Here is a 17,377-nt window from a genome sequence, read left to right as displayed (position 1 = left end):
TTCTCTGGAGAGACTGCCTGAGCTCTGGCCAAATGAGTCATAAGAGAGACCATTCAGTGAACAAACACTGCATTAGAGGCCACCTCCCTGTTGTGCGACCCCCCCCCCCCAAAAAAAAAAAAAACAGAATGAAAAGATAGTCTGACTTTCTAATTTTAACTGCAAGGTACTTCAAGACTCTATACACATTCAAAGATAGTCTGACTTTCTAATTTTAACTGCAAGGTACTTCAAGACTCTACACACATTCTGCATGTGAACTGTACGAGAAGAACTCGCCTTCGAATCCTGAAAAAAGCAGGCAAGGAAACAATCTGATTCACATGAAAGAATAATACTACCTTTGGCAAGAAGGAAGGGACAGTCCAGTGCACAACAATGTCTCCTGTGAAGGGCAAATCAGGATCCCTAATAAAAGAGAGCCTAGAGCTCAGAAATCCGCTGTCGATCAGATCGCCACAAGAAAGGCCATCTTCAAGGAGATATTCCTTTAAGGAGGAATGACTGAGGGACTTAAAAGGAGGCCCCGCCAAAGCTCTTAGGAACAAGGTGAGGTCCTATTGAGGCAGAACCACCCACAGTGTTGAACCTTCATGCAGGAACCCAATCACATCTGCAGGGCTGCCAAGGATCTACCCTTTAATGGCCCAGGAAACACAAAGGTGGCTACTTGAACCTTCAGGGAGTTCAGGGCTAGGCCCTACTTGGAACATAAGAACATAAGAGCAGTCATACTGGGTCAGACCAATGGTCCATCTAGCCCAGTATCCTGTCCAAACAGTGGCCAAGCCAGGTCACAAGCACCTGGAAGAAACCCAATTAGCAACAACATTCCATGCTACCAATTCTGGGGCAAGCAGTTGCTTCCCCATGTCCATCTCAATAGCAAACTATGAAAATTTCCTCCAGGAACTTGTCCAAACCCATATACGCTAACCGCTGTTACCACATCCTTGGAGAAAGGAGAGAACTGTGACAGCTCAGCCCTCCAGAGCAAAAAGGACTCCCTGGCACACCAAGCCTCAAAGGCCTTCTACACCCTGATATATGCCAGGGAGACAGAGGTCTTGCAAGATACTGACAGTGTCTCCACCACTGTTGCTGGATACCCCCTGCAGCTCAAGAGCTGCCTCTCAAGGGTCATGCCATAAGCCAAAAGGGCTTCGAGACTTCCATATCATTTAGGCCTTGCTGCAGTAAGCCCCAATCCCTTGGCAGGAGCAGGGGCCTATCCGCAAGTAGATAGATTAGGTCCATATACAGGGGCACCTGGGTCAGTCTGGGGCCACCAGAATGACCAATAATGGGTTAGGTACAATCTGTGCAGTATTTGACCAATCAGGGGTCAGGAAGGAAACACACAGCTTGGCAGATGGTGCTCTACTCAACTGTACAACCAGTGGCTCTCCTGGGCCATGGCCTCACTTCTGCTACCACCCAGCTTGACATACACCATTGGTATCACATTGTCCATTATCACTTGAACCACCTAAAAATGCCATCCCGACTCTAACTTGGCCATCTCGGAGGAGGTCGGGAGATGTTGAAATCAGCAAAAAGGACTGCCCTGGCCACGTAACCCCCTACATATGGCTGCCTACACCTCTAGGGATGGCCTGTGCATTAAGCTTGGGGACTAGAAACAACTTGTCCAAGTCCTCTGTGAGAAGCTTAGACCCATGAGGACCATCTCCAACAGTACCCATTGGAGAGGAAAGGCCTTGGTGGGTTTACCACAGCCTTAAAGATGGAGGTCCCCACCTGAACCTCTCCTGGGGGAGCCTACCACCACCTGATCAATTAGGGTAGGCCGTTCTTCCATCAAAAATAGGTGATCCACCAGGGATTCCCCTCCTCACCTAGGGAAATCTCCCTGGGTTCCAAGGAGTCACAAGTAGCTTGGGGACAGTGGCTCTAGACCCTCTTCCTCCAACCCAGGGTCCCTGCAGGGAGACAGGGAAGGTAACAGATCGACACTCATTAGGCCTACCCCCCCCCCCCAGCGCTCTTTCGTGCTTATGGAGTTGCGCAAAGGGGAAAAGAGCCCCAGGGGACTTTGCCAAGCAGCCGACCACTGTCCCCCAAGCTCAGCTCCATAAGCTCAGGGCCCCACTAAGCTGCCAGGGTCTTAGAAACTCTCACTGAAAAGGCTGTGGTGAGGTGAGCCCCAAAATTCTAACCAGGATAACTATGATCCAACACAGCTGCTCTTCCCACCTAAATCCACAGTTGCTGGGTCTGAGTAGGTGGTCTGCTCCAGAGTAAGCCCAAAACCTGCTGCCAGCTCCATGGATTTCCCAGAGCCATCCATACCAACTCCCAATGGCCCTGCCCCACAATCAAGGCATGCCACACCAGCAGCCACATGATCTGCAGTCTAGCAAGCATGCTATGCTTTCTCTCTCTTCAGTCACTGGACTAGGCCTACAGTCCCAACCCTTCCTCTGCTCCAGCGCTCCTGTTACACTTACACTTTCTCTTTGATTATTTTGGTTCTTTTTAGTTAGTTTTATTGGACTGCCTGTAAAGGCCGTCTGCCTATGCCCCTTTGGTTTCTCTGTTTCTGGTTGTTATTTGTTTTGGGGTTTTTTTTAATTTAAAAAGTTCCTCAAGAGCTCTGGATGGGAAGTGGAGGCCTACAGGATCTGTACCAGCCCCCTAACTCGAGCACAAGCCTGCGGGAGAAGGCTCCAAGTGGAGGAGGGTGAACATAAGCACCTCCAACTTGACCTGGAAAAGTTCCATGGACTCTGAGAACCCAACGGAACTGAGGCCATAGCTTGGGACCAAGGAAGTCAGGTTGCAAACCAAAGAAATAAAGAGACCAACTGCTCCAGTGCAACCAGCATCATCTGCAGAGAGAAATGACAACTAGATCCAGGCTGCACACATTCTTATTCTGGTGATGTCACTGAAAACTGTCTTATTTCTCTACCCCCATCTGCTGGTCAAGGGACACAAACCACTGGTTTGAACTGGTCTACTGTTAATTAAATGATAAGAAAAAAAAAAAAAGTTAGTTTGTTGGTGAAGCAGATCTATGCTGCTGCTCAGTAACAGGCTGCATCCATTTTATATGCTAAGACTGCCATCCTGTGAAACAATGAAAGTTGTACCTTAACTCAGAAAACTGTTATGCAATTAAATATCCAGTTTATGAGCAGATCCAGGAATAAGCACATGAAATAACACTACAGGCTTTATTCACTAATCTTCGCCTCTCTCCCTCAACACATAGCATGAGAGAAGTGCTTTAGTAAATTACAGAAACAGAGAATATGACAGTAGGTAACAGCCATCTAGTCTGCCCAATTTCATTCCTGATGCATAGCCATAGACCCCAGATTATCTCTGGCTTTTCCTTCACTTCTTTTCATCGATGAATTCTCTATGCTTACCCAGTTCTTTCTTGAACTCGGCTACCTCTTCCATCTCCACTAAGTCCCATCTATACTCAACACCCTTTCCATGAAGAAATATATTCTGATGTCACTTCTATGTCTACCTCCTTGGAGCCTCAAACTGTGACCTCTTGGTGCAGAGAAGTTTCTCAATCTTAGAAGTAGCAAGTACCCCAGACATCAGAAAATGCACAGAAGCACCCTCAGTAGGAAGAACAAATCCAGTGTCCATATAAGTCCTCACCCCTACAAGCTCAAAAGAACAATGGCAGCTCAGCAGCCCCAACACTTCCTGTCACCTTCTCTCACCATTTTGCCCTCCTGCCAACAGCTGTTTGAGCTCCTTTTCTCTCGAGTCCCAGCATTAGCCCTTTGGGGAGAAAAGAGAGCTAACTTGGACTCCGGAGAGAGAGGGGATTCAACCTTCCAGGTAGAATGAGCGCCCCAACACTGGCCTTGGTGACCCACTACAACACCTCCAACCCCCTCCCACACCACAACCACTAAATCCTCTTTAACAGGCAGCCTTCTACTGTCTCCTGAGAGCTAATGCTACTCTACCACCAGCCAGTCCTCCACTTGATCCCCTCCACTCTCTCTCTTATTCTCTCTCTTGTACTGTTTTCTCAACCCAGGGCCGCTCCACTTGCCCCAGTCACCACTTACTCTCTCACTACCATCTAACTCCCCTCACCTTTCCTCCTACCCACTCTCTCTCACACATCAGATTAAAAGAGAAAATGGGTATTTCATTCCATCTTCCTACCGGTCATTATAAAAGGGGGGCTCCAGAGTTCAATTGCAGCACTAACCTTTTTTGGTAGAGGGTTGGGCCAGGGGACTAGAGCTGAGTAGCATGGAGGAAGAGAAGGTGCTAAACAGGTCCTCCACATGTACCTCCTCCCTCTTTCCTGTAGCTTATGCAGGAAGCCAATTTCTGGATTCCCACAGACATGGCAGAAAAAAAAAGTGTGGCACCATGGCAAGGAATCAGCTAGCTCTACACCACATCCCCTCCTCGCAGCAGGAATATCACCAAGGGTATGCATACCATGGGTTGAGAAGCCTGTTTTACAGCATTCTTTCCTCCAAAAAAAAAAGGTGCGGCTGCTTGCGTGTTAAATACCTTTGAGGTATTTGAATGTCTATTGTATCACCCCCCCCCCCCCGTCACTCTTCTCTTCTAGGATATATATATGGCTTTTGGTGTTTGATCACAATGGAATGTAACATGCATGGAGTGGCAGGTATGGCTCTGGCCACCTTATTGGGCGGACCATGCAGGTCCTTCTCTGCTGTAATATACTACGTTACAGAGTTACCCTGTACCATTTCAGCATCCTTTCCCTGGACTGCCTCAAGCCTTTCTATATGCTTATGCAGATATGGCCTCCAAAACATAATACTCTGAGGTCTTTTCAATGCCCTTGTTTGTTTACACTTATTTGGTGTTTTTAGTACATAAGAACATAAGAATAGCCATACTGGGTCAGACCAATGGTCTGTCTAGCTCAGTATCCTGCTTCCAACAGTGGCCAATCCAGGTCACAAGTACCTGGCAGAAACCCAATTAGTGTCTCTAAATTAGAAGCCTGAACATTTTTCCACAGTTATCGCTTTTTTGCGACTTTAGAATTTTTGCGACTGGTTGCAATTAATCCCAGATGCAGGTCTTTGCTTGACCGAAACACTATTACTCCAAGAAGGCGTCGGGTGATTTAGGCTCAGTTGCCAGCACACAGTGTGGTGGGCACTATTGAAGATAAGCAGTTGCTTTTGGGATATATTTTTGATACTTTTGTTACTATTATATTTGTTTTGGATTTAATAAAAAGTAAAAAATGAGGGAGACTTTGGCAAATGATTTGACGTTTTCATATAAGCTGTGCCCTGAAATAGCTGAGTGGTATAAGAGGTACTGATGCCGCCTAGCTTCTTTCACATGTTTATATGTTATAAAGTTTTTTGTAATATATTTGGTGCATTTGATTTGGGAGTCTGCTACACATATTATATTTCTCCCTAATTCTTAGTGATTTTCATTAACGGAGGGTGTACATAAACTCTTTTTCCCTTTTCCCTTAGTATAGAAATCCAATTAGTAGCAACATTCCATGCTAACAATCCCAGTGCAAGCAGTAGCTTCTCCCATGTCCATCTCAATAACAGACTATGGACATTTCCTCCAGGAACTTGTCCAAACATTTTTAAAACCCAGATATACTGTTTTAAAAGTATCTAATATAATAATTCGCACCTCCAACGTTCTGAAGCTGACTCCGTGGCAGCATGGCAGTGAAGCCGTGTTCGTAATCGCCCCACCCTCGAGGGAACTCTGTATAGTTGCCAGCCCCCACGCCTCCCTCCCTCTCTCTCTGCCCTCCAAGCACGACCTGTCCTCCAGCAGCCCCTCGCCTTCCTAAGTGCTGGCTGTATTTTAAAAATTCTTACCTTGGGGTGCGGCGTCCACAGTAAAGGTGAGCGGTGCTTCAAACTGCCTTCACATGTGTCTCAGCTCTGCCTCTGGTCCCGCCCTTCCGAAAACAGGAATTGAGGGCGGGACCAGAGGCAGAGCTGAGACACATGCGAAGGCAGTTTGAAGCGCCGCTCACCTTCACTGTGGACGCCGCACCCCAAGGTAAGAATTTTTAAAATACAGCCAGCACTTAGGAAGGCGAGGGGCTGCCAGAGGACAGGTCGTGCTGGGAGGGCACAGAGAGAGAGGGAGGGAGGCATCCTGCAAGTCGAAGGGGAGGGGAGGTGAGGTGAGGAGAGGGGAAGGAGGTCCTGGAACTCGAAGGGGAGGGAGGAAGGCGCAGGGGTGTGGAACTCGATTGAGAATGGGGGGCATGGAACTCGGAGGGGAGGGGAGGGAGGGGGTCCTGGAACTCAAAGGGGAGGGGGGAGGGGAGCCTGGAACTCAAAGGGCACACAGAGAGATAGGGAGGGGGCCTAGAACTCAGAGGGGAGAGAAATGGAGAGAGGGGGGCCCTGGATATGGGTGGATGGAGGAGAGGCCAGGGGAGAATGCAGAGTTGATGTACATGTAGGGGGGGAGGGCAAGGGACAGAGGAGAATTGCTGCACCACGATGGATGGAGGGGGCAGGGGAGAGATGCTGCACATGGATGAAGGGAAAAGGGCACAGAGGATGTTTGCTGCATATGGATGAATGCAGGGGAGAGAGCATAATTGGTGCACACGGGACACACACTACACTCTCTCACTCACACACACACACACATTCTGTCTCTCTGTCAATCACACACTCTATCTCTCTTTTACACACACTCTTTCTCTCTCATACATACTCACTCTCTGACACATACTCATTCACTCTCTCTCACACATACTCTCTCCTAACAGTTCTCTTAAAAACAAAATTGCCGTTAGAGGACAACCTTGCTAGCGCCCGTTTCATTTGTGTTAGAAACGGGCCTTTTTTTACTAGTTTTCATATAATTTCATTGAGTGTTCCCTGGTCTTTGTACTTTTTAAAAGTGAAAAACAATCCTCTTCTACTCATTCTACACCACTCAGGATTTTATAGACCATAGTCATATCCGCCCCTCAGCCGTCTCTTTTCCAAGATGAAGAACCCTAACCTCTTTAGTCTTTCCTCATATGGGAAGATATCCATCCCCTTTATCATTCTGGCAGTTCTTCTTTAAACCTTTTCAAATTCTGCTATATCTTTTTTGAGATACGGTGACCAGAACTGAACGCAATACTCAAGGAGAGGTTGCACCATGGAGCAATACAAAGGCATTATAATATTCTTGGTCTTATTTTGCATTCCTTTCCTAATAATTACTAGCATCCTGTTTCAATTATTTTGACTTGTATTATCATATAACTAGTAAAAGAGGCCCGTTTCTGAGCAAATGAGACTGGCGCTAGCATGGTTTTCGTCGCCAATACCCCCCTCCCTGCCCAACCCCTTCGTTGTTGTGCCATTGCTCCGCCCTCAACGTCATGACGTTTGACGCGAGGGCGGGGCCCGGAGCGATTTTGCAACCCCCCCCCCCCTGCCTCCCTCCCTGTGAACCCCTTCGTTGTTCTGCCATCAAGGTTTTTGTCGGCAACACCCCCCCTCCCTGCCTCCCTCCCTGCCAACCCCTTCGTTGTTCTGGCATTGCTCCGCCCTCAACGTCATGATGTTTGACGCAAGGGCGGGGCTCAGAGCGATTTCCCCCCCCCCCCCCCCCCCGCCTCCCTGCCTCCCTCCCTGCCAACCCCTTCGTTATTCTGCCATTGCTCCCCCCTCGAGGGCGGGGCCCGGAGCGATTTTGGTGGCTTCACCACCACGAACCTTCGAACCTTTTTGAAGGAAGTCAGGGCTTGGCTTCACTGACATCACTGTCTTCAGAACGTTGAGGGTGAGTTTTATATATATAGATAAATAGAGGCTTAGATTTGGATTTTAATGTGATTCTTGAATCATGCATTATTAGTAGCAAATTCGGACGCTAAACCAGATCACTACTCTCATCTCACCATTTGATTATGCCAACTACTGTGGGAACAGCCTGAAGTAAACATCTCAACATAAACGCACCCGCTCATGTCTGGCAGATGTCATCTCTTTCCAGTGATGCCTCGAGAAAGTAGGTTCATGCTCACTCCTTGATGAAACTGGAGGAGGACGAGCATAGGAATGTAAACTTTTACTGGTAGCTATTATGTGCACAGGAGATGATCTGCAATAACAAATAAGTTTCATGAAAATACATTTTCCAGGAATGGAAAGTTATTGCAATAAAAACTATATTCCTAATTATTTTACATATATTTAAGAACTATCTTCTTAATTAAAAGCTGACATTTCTTAGACTTTTCTGGGAACATAAACACACTTGTAATTCCTGAGGGTGTTTCCTTATGCCCCTTATGGATTTATGAAACCGGCTGTTTTATCACTGTTCTGAGTGAGTGCAGTTCCTTCTTGTTAAATCAAGACAAAAGATTTCTAAAAACAAATGCTGTCACATTTTTAAGTTTAAAACGAAACAGTATATACTACCTGTTATAAAATGAGCATTGCATAAGAGGACTCTGTGGGCTAGTGGCTATGTTGGCCAGCTCAGTCAGCCAGTTCACACCACTGTCGCATGCATAGGCACTTTCAGATATATTTGAGGTACGTTGGCTCCAGGATGGCCTTGAATATTCTTGGTGAGAAACATCTGTACTAAGGTGGAAGATTGCAGGTGGGGCAGAATCAATTTGAACAGCTTGTAATTCAGGCAGATCATCTAGAAAAAGACGGAGCATTTCAGAAAAAAACAACAACAGCAGCTAATTAGAAAACTGCTACAGGACACAGCACTTCAGAAAAAGTACATCGGTTTGTTTTTGTTACATTTGTACCCTGCGCTTTCCCACTCATGGCAGGCTCAATGCGTGCAAGTCATTTGTTTTATTTTTACAATGGGAGATGTCATCTGACAGTGTCAGTAGGAAACAGGTCTGTTGGACCTTTGATGTGAAACAGTAAGCATGTGCAGGAGCTCCCATACACATCTCTGAATAAGCTCCTTCAGTGTAATACAAATGTTTAAAATTACAACTCCAACTAAGGGGAGGGGAGGACACGTGGGTGATTTACCCTGCCGTCTAGATAGAACACCTATTACAGACCAAGTAACTTAACTTTCTCCATCGGCATGCAAGGTATAATGAGTCACATAAATGGGGAATTCCAAATTGAGGATTACTTGAGAGAAGAAAAAAAAAACACTACTGTAAAAGATTGGAGAGGTACAAACCAGTGTGTACAGATACCACCACTACTCCCCGAGGAACAATGAATTACTGATTAAAGACAACGCGGAAAAAAAAATAGAGAGAGTGATAAATGAAGCTAGATTAGTTGAATTAAAAAAACACAACTTTTCAGAACAGATTGTCCAAAAACTGCTGTGCTTGCACGAGCTGTCTTTGTAGATGGACTAGTACACTGTTATCTATATATATAAAAGGCAAGACCAACGTTCTGAAGCCTCCAGCCGAAAGTGTGAAGCGCCAGAGATATCCGGTTTCCCCATGAGTGAAGGAAAACAGCACAGCGCGAAATCCCTCTCTCTGTAACAGTGAAGGACTCAGAGGGGGAGGGGAGAGAGATGCCCTCACTCTCTCTGTAACACAGAACGGCAGGAAACTTAACACTGAAGGACTGGACTCCAAGGGGGGAGGGGGAGGGAGAGAGGGCAGGGACACACACACTCCCACATGCACACTCTGAAGAAAACCTTGCTAGCCCCCGTTTCATTTGCATCAGAAACGGGGCTTTTTTACTAGTTTTACATATTTCATCTACAAGAGCCAATCAAAGATGAGCTACTGATGTTCAACAAAGAGTAATGATATCTGTCTTAAATGTTCCCTTAATCACAATAACAAGTTTATCGGGGTTAAATGCTATCAGCAGGTGAGTCAAAGGACAATAAGGTGACCTCTATGCATATAGTAAGCAAGAGCTGTTCTGTAAGGCTTTTTCATGATAATCAGCATAAGGTCTTCGAACAAATGTTGGCAGAATGATTAATATGAAGAGATCCTATTGTAGACAAAATTGTGCAGAGAGGATAAGAGATAAGAAACTTGGAGATAACTTGTTCTCCTTCCTAATGTAACACACTTGGGTTAGTAATTGCTATGGGCTCTTTCAGCAGTTGACTAAGGACTACACTAAGATTCTAAGATACTGGGGGCTGATAACTGGGAGGCTTTAGATGAAGTAAGTCCTCCGTATATCTGGAAACCAATAGATGCGATGAGATAGAGTTACCATCAAAATGTTATGATATCCAATGGCACCAAGTTAGTTTTCAAGCTAAAACTGAATGGATGACGTAAATACTGTAGCAAAACTGGTAGTTTCCAAGTGAAGGGGTCTGAACACTTTTTGCTGTACCACAGAATCTATTATCTGTCTTTTCAAAATCCATGCTACAAGGGTCAGAGAATATTTAGATGGAATAGCCTTACTTGATTTTGAATATTGTGTTGAGAAGATTTTTAAACAGATAAGGACCATTTACCCATAAACCAGAAGAAAACATTTGATGAGCTGTTTGTGAAGGCTAGTGCAGGCTCAGTCCAGGATGTCCCCAAGCCCAAAGTTAGAGATGGTGCGATGTACAGGAGCTTCTTGTGATGTGATTGCATCCCCCCCCCCCCCCTTTAACAGCATCCACAGATAAAAATGTTAGTGAGTCATGGTAGGTGGGTGCAGGCCCAAAGTGATGTGCTCTTTTAGAGCTCTTGTGGAGTTCCTGTGGAGTGCTGGTGACAGGTGAAGACCATCTCCAGATACTCACACTGAGTGGATCCCTATGTTAGAACTGTGTCTGCATGATGGGCAAATGCAAAAGAAAAGTTAGAGAGCAGCCCAATGCCAAAAACACCTCAACTCAAGGCACTGTAGACAGTTTTGTTATTAGTGGTAGTAATTTAGTCACAGGGGTGGGCCTGCTCTTTACACAGGAGCCTGTTTTCCACTAAGAAATATTTTCCCTATGTGGCTTCCAAAATCTCAAAAGATATCTTTGGTTGTACAGAAAGCTGAAGTTTGGGAACCTTCTCTCTTTTTCATTAAGTTTTAGGAGATATTAACAGTATGCCTATATGTAAGCATTCAAAGGGTGCCCGATTGGCACATACTCTATAAAGGAAAGTATGTGCCTACTTTCCTTTATAGAATACTAGCAGTTGAGCCCGTTAAAACGGGCTGATGGGTCGCCGCCCCCCGTTCGCTGCCCCCCCTCCCCCCGAGTTCGCCGCCCCTGCCGCCCCTCCACCCGGCCCGTCTCTTCGCTATTCAACTTACATCTCCGCAGCAGGCAGAGATCATCTGAGCTCCCGTCGGCCTTCCTTCTCTGCCTGTGTCCCGCCCTCGTGTGACGTAACGTCAGCGAGCGCGGGACACAGGCAGGGAAGGAAGGCCAACGGCAGCTCAGCTGATCTGCCTGCTGCAGAGATGTAAGTTGAATAGCGAAGAGACGGCCAGGTGGAGGGGTGGCAGCAGCGGCGACTCCGTGGGGGGGGGGGACCAGTGGCGGTGACCTCGGGGGGGGGGGGGGGGGTTGCGGTGGCGACCTCGGCGGTTCCCTCCCCTTCGCGCAGTTTCCCTCTCTGTCCCGCCCCCCCATCATCACGTATTGACGCGGGGGCGGGACAGACAGGGAAGTCTCTACTGCGCATTTGCGAGTGAGTATAGTCACTCGCCGTTTATATGTTTGATTAGTGCAACCAGGTTAATTGACATAAGTACTTGCACCTGCCATAAAATGGCTTATGTGAGCCTATGTTCCAGACATATGTGCATAATTTAAAGAATTGTAAATTTATACACGTACTTTTGTGCTCAACTCAGACTCCACCCAAACCAGCACTATTGGAGATGTGTGTGTAGTTATAGATCTAAATAAAGACCTTGTTTGGGAAACATCATTTGTGAGAGGACTTCTTTTGGATCCACTGTTCGTGTGTGTGTATATATAAGTTATAGAATAATTAATATACTCTAGTATTCGTAACGATTATGCAGCAGTTACACATGTTCAGAATTACACCCTTACCCCGGATTCTATATATATAGTGTGCGTAGCGTTCCACAATGAAATCCAAGTGTATTCTATAACAACGTGCATAACTTAATTGGCTTAACAAGCCAATCAGCATTATCACTTAACAAGCAATAATGAGCACTAATTGGCAATAATTAGAATTTACTTGCACAGTTCCCTAAGGGCCCTGTTTACTAAGCCTTGCTGTAAGTGTGCTAACTCTTTAGCCCGTGCTACCGATAGAGACACCCATTATATTCCTATGGGTGTCTCTAGCACATATAACTTTTAGCACATGCTAAAACGTTTGCGTGCCAACAGTGCAGCTTAGTAAACAGGGCCCTGCATGTATTCTGTAACGCACTGCACCTAAATTTTAATGCACACAGGCAAAAGGGGCGTGGTTATAGGAAGGGGAATGGGTATTTTGTGGGCATTCCAAACTTTATGCACGTTGTTATAGAATATGGCCCTCTGCACCTAAATCTACATGCTGGGATTTACACCACATTTTCAATGGTATAAATGGATGCGCATAGTTTTAGGTGCTAGGATACTGACAAAGCATAAATCACGCCTAAATCTAGGCGCCGCTTATAGAACATGCTTAGGCAAAAATGTTTGCAGAAATGTTTTCCATGAGGATTTTTTTAAGCACCATATATAGGAATCTGGCCCTTAAGAGTCTATTGTTGGCTGGTCTGAGAATACTGTACCAAAGGAGGTCTTTAAACACTAGAAGGCTGACCTGAAGTTATAGCTAACAGTTTGGAGTGTTATACAGTGGTCCTTGATCAAATCTATATTATCTTTAGCTATCTCCAAATATATGTGTCTCCAGAGAAGAGAGCATTAGCCAACTTCTCATGCACATCTGCACAGAGTCGAAACCCTCTTAGCTATTTTACTCTATGTGCATCTTAGCAAAAGAGGATGAGGAACGAGATGTCAAAACATGTTCAGACCTGATGAGATATTTACAACACTGCTCCATTGTCTAGAAATCAGAGGAGCTGATCTCTAGAAGGTAGCAGAATTGTGTCAAATAGTTTTTGAATTCATGAATGCATATAAAACTGGTGAGAAAAATGCAAATTAAACATTGCACTTTGGGTTCTCATCGTGCAGTGGTGAGTGTAATACAACAGCAAAGTTACTTAAGAATGGACCCTGCAGTTTTTTCACTGTTTGATTTAATTACACTTGATATTTCACCTTTAGGGGGTAATTTTTTTTCTTAACAGAGCAACTAGGTAGAATAAGAGGATAGACAGGCACTTATTTTAATCCCATTCCATGAAAAGCAGATGCCTACTTTTCTTTATAGCATACAAACCTAAGTGGCTGAGAACTTGAGTACATTTAGGCACATCCATTTACAGAAGCCCTACAGCTGGCATAAATGCCCATACCTAGGTGTATGAGAGAATGCATGTAAATTACAGTATTCTTTAATCTACTTGCATACCTGTGCGCTCTACCCATGCACATAATGTGCCATCAAGACATTGGTACATACTTGTGAAGTAGCCTTATTGTGTTCTATAATGAATCATTTACATGTATAACTTGCAACTTACACGTGTGACTTTGAACTCCGATTAGTATTTATGCATATTCTTGCTACCCAAGATTAGGTAGCTCGTTACAGAATTACTCTGTTAGCACACAAATTGTATCAATGCAGATGATAATGTATAGTACAATATACTATATTTCAACAGCTGAAGTCTATTCATTAAGGTTACATTTTGATTCAAATCTTTAACTGCACTATTGAAGCTATTTTATTTCTGTTTTATTTGTTTCCCACTGCAGCTTCTTGTGTCTCTAGACAAGTCACTTAACCCTCCATTGCCCGAGGTACAAAATAAGTACCTGTATATAACATGTAAACTGCATTTATTGTAAACATAGAAAGGAAATGTAGCAAATCCCATCCCCCCTTCCCTAAAGGGCAGATAATCTCCCTCCCTCCAAAGCTTTCCTTATGGCCATCCCACCTCCTCTGACATCGCTTCCTGTTTCTGCATGGGCAGGATGGGTCAGAGTGAGAGCACTGGACCAGTCTACAAGCAGTATCCCCAGGATTCTATATATCGTGCCAAGATTTCCACACAGAAATCAAAGCGTAACAAATTCATATGACCAATGAGTGAATCAAAATAGAAATGTTCTCCCATTCTAAAAGTAAACGTAAACTATATTCAATTTAAGATAATAAAAACAAGGCTTCTCAATTTGCAAAATTTGAATTCACAAAGTCAGCTAAACAAACAAATCAATTCTGTAACATAAAGCACTAACATTTACATTCTCATTTGCATGTAAATATTTAGAATAGTAGCATTTGCATACATGTGTGTGTAGATGTCAAAGTCTGCCTAAACGTTATTATGGAGATAGCATGTATTTGCAAGGAGACTGTATACATCAACAGAGCATGGATAGGACTCAAATGTACACGTGTAACTCACAGAATGCTTTAAGTAACACAGGTATCTGCAACACTTATAACCAGATCAAAGGCTAGTGTGCTCACGCTCAAGTGGAGGAGTGGCCTAGTGGTTAGAGTGGTGGACTCTAGTCCTGGGGAACTGAGTTTGATTCCCACGTCAGGCACAGGCAGCTCCTTGTGACTCTGGGCAAGTCACTTAACCCTCCATTGCCCCATGTAAGCCGCATTGAGCCTGCCATGAGTGGGAAAGCGCGGGGTACAAATGTAACAAAAATAAAATAGATACTATTGGAGATTCTACATGGAATGTTGCTACTATTGGAGATTCTACATGGAATGTTGCTATTCCACTAGCAACATTCCATGTAGAAGGCTGTGCAGGCTTCTGTTTCTGTGAGTCTGACGTCAGACTCACAGAAGCAGAAGCCTGCGCGGCCACATTGGTGATCTGCAAGGGCCGACTTCTACATGGAATGTTCCTAGTGGAATAGCAACATTCCATGTAGAATCTCAAATAGTAGCAACAGTGGAGGAGTGGCCTAGTGGTTAGGGTGGTGGACTTTGGTCCTGGGGAACTGAGGAACTGAGTTTGATTCCCACTTCAGGCAGCTCCTTGTGACTTAACCCTCCATTGCCCCATGTAAGCCGCATTGAGCCTGCCATGAGTGGGAAAGTGCGGGCTACAAATGTAAAAACAAAAAAACCCAAATCAATCCAAAGATGAGGATCAACAAAGTAGCAGAAGTGATTTCCATTTGCTCCTGCCCTGGCACAACAGCTGTGCTCCAGTGTTGCTACAATATGCCACTAGGAGTCAAATTGTGACAGTGTGCAGCATGTCAATGTTGGAGAAGTAGGAAATGGTACTTGCTCTTATCCTCTGGTGAATTACTCAATTTTGGAGTAAGTTGGTTTGGGGGGAGGGGAGGGGGAAGACGCCAGGGGGTCCCAAAGTACAACCTCATTTTTGAGAAGAGGGTGGTATGCCCCTGTCATCCAATTTTGAGCCCCGAACCAGGCTCAATGGGAAAGCAAGGTGGGGGTGAGGGGGATAGGAGGTTCTAAAATGGGGAAAGCAGTCACTTTAAAGCCCAAATTTAGCTACAGAAATTAAATAAACCAAGAGCTCATGTGCATCTATCTCATTGCTACATTTCACTAAAATGCCTACTAAACCATGAATTTTTTTCTCAGTACATTGGTCTCTGATTTATTTGGGGTGTAGCGTGTGCTAAATACTGCATGTCCTATTTTATACCTATAGCCCATGTGGCACTTAACACACACTAATGTCAATTACCATGCACTAAGAATTAGTAAAAGGGCCCCCAAAAAGTTTTATTTTGAACATAGATTCAGTTTGCGTATTTCTGGAATTAGCAAGATCAGGAATTTGTATTCAAATTCACAATAACTACATTAAAAATTTACTTTAAAAATGAAAGAAAAAAAAATCTGCTTTCTTAACACAAAAAAAATTTACTTTACCAAGTTCCATATGCTCATCACAAGATAAATATCCAGGTGATGATGAAAGTTTCTCATTACACTTCAGCATCTCTAGTGACTCATTCATCCCTGAAGTTCTTTTGTCCATCACCAACTGAACTTTCTGCATGGCACTGGGCATTTCATTCCTCTTCACTTCCCACACCATATTATAGTTCTCCAGTTGACCTGACTTAAAAAAAAAAAAAAGAAAGAACAGAAAGGGCATGAAATGTAATACAGTTCAAGCTGCATTAAAACATTTGTATTAAGATTTCTTTAAAGATCCAACCGTACTGGTAAACACTAAATTTTATCATATATATGTTATTTTGGGATCCACTATAAACAATCATTGATCGATCAGTAGAATATAAGAATTTTAAAATAAATAAAATAAAACCCAACAGATTTTATTTCAGCCAAAATAAATCTCAAGCATATCCATGAACCATTGGCACTGATACAATGCATTTCTCTCTTTAAGGGGCCCTTTTACTAAGGTGAACTGAAAAATGGCCATGAGCAGATCCATTTTTTAGCACGCCTGTAACAAAGGCCTTTTAAAACTTTTTGCCAAAAATAGACGTGCAGCAAAATTAAAATGAACTTGCATCCATTTTGGGTCTGAGACCTTACCGCCAGCCATTGACTTAGTGGTAAGGTCTCACGCGTTTACCGTGCAGTAATCATCTATGTGCATAGAATGACAATTACCGCCCAGTTTCTGCCATGTGCCAGAAAATAAAAAATGTCTCTTTCCATTATGCAGTTTCCCACTATTCCTGAACCTGTGGGATGTTTAAAAGCAATCTCTAGAGTGGGTAGGATCCTGGTGCCACTACCCTGAGGACCAAAACTCGAAATTGGCTTCCGACCACACCACAATGTCTACCCTGTACTACTTGGCAAAGGCATCCAGCGTCAACCATGTCGCCGACTGGCAAATATCCACCGGAGACAGTAAACTAGTCTCCACCCAGGATGTTGTTGTATGCCTCGTAGAATTAGCCTGCAAGGCACGAGGAGCCTGCTTCCCTGCAAGCAAATAAGCTGATGCAATAGTCTCCTTCAGCTATCTAGCAACTGTCGGCTTGGAAGCCAGGAAGCCAAGCCTCTGCTTACCAAAAAGCACAAGACAGACTGGCCAATTTGTGACTTCCAGATATCTAATGAGAACACATCGAGAAGCTTCAAGAAAGAAATACTGGGCATCCTTGTCTTCTCAGAGAACTGGTTGAAGCTCCACAGATTGGTCGAGATTAAATGCCGATACCGCTTTTGGAAGAAAGAAAGGACCATACCCTGAGCTCCAAGCGATCTACTGACCACTAAAATTCCTGTTCTATCCAGATGCCCTGTGCCAGATGGAACTTGTAACAAGCTTCCCAACCTGACTTGTGTTATTGGAAACAAAGCTTCAACAGTCAAATTCCTGGGTGACAATCACAACTGCATACT

At 44.5% G+C, this 17,377-nt stretch overlaps 1 protein-coding gene across 3 annotated transcripts in view; it reads right to left on the bottom strand.

The window, feature by feature from the left end:
- HBP1 (HMG-box transcription factor 1) overlaps positions 1-17,377 on the bottom strand; it is a 72,759-nt gene that overhangs the window by 44,201 nt on the left and 11,181 nt on the right. For all 3 annotated transcript variants that reach the window (XM_030216304.1, XM_030216305.1, XM_030216306.1), the window contains exons 2-4: positions 15,917-16,109; positions 8,424-8,655; positions 7,959-8,100 (exon numbers count right to left, since the gene is read on the bottom strand). In XM_030216304.1, the coding sequence (XP_030072164.1) occupies positions 7,959-8,100; positions 8,424-8,655; positions 15,917-16,109 (567 nt within the window). The remainder of the gene's footprint in view (positions 1-7,958; positions 8,101-8,423; positions 8,656-15,916; positions 16,110-17,377) is intronic.

This window comes from Microcaecilia unicolor, chromosome 10 (genome assembly GCF_901765095.1).
Source record: "Microcaecilia unicolor chromosome 10, aMicUni1.1, whole genome shotgun sequence".
Taxonomy (NCBI): Eukaryota; Metazoa; Chordata; class Amphibia; order Gymnophiona; family Siphonopidae; genus Microcaecilia; species Microcaecilia unicolor.
The sequence above is the reverse complement of the archived record's forward strand: the minus strand, read 5'-3'. Positions and strand labels throughout refer to the sequence as shown.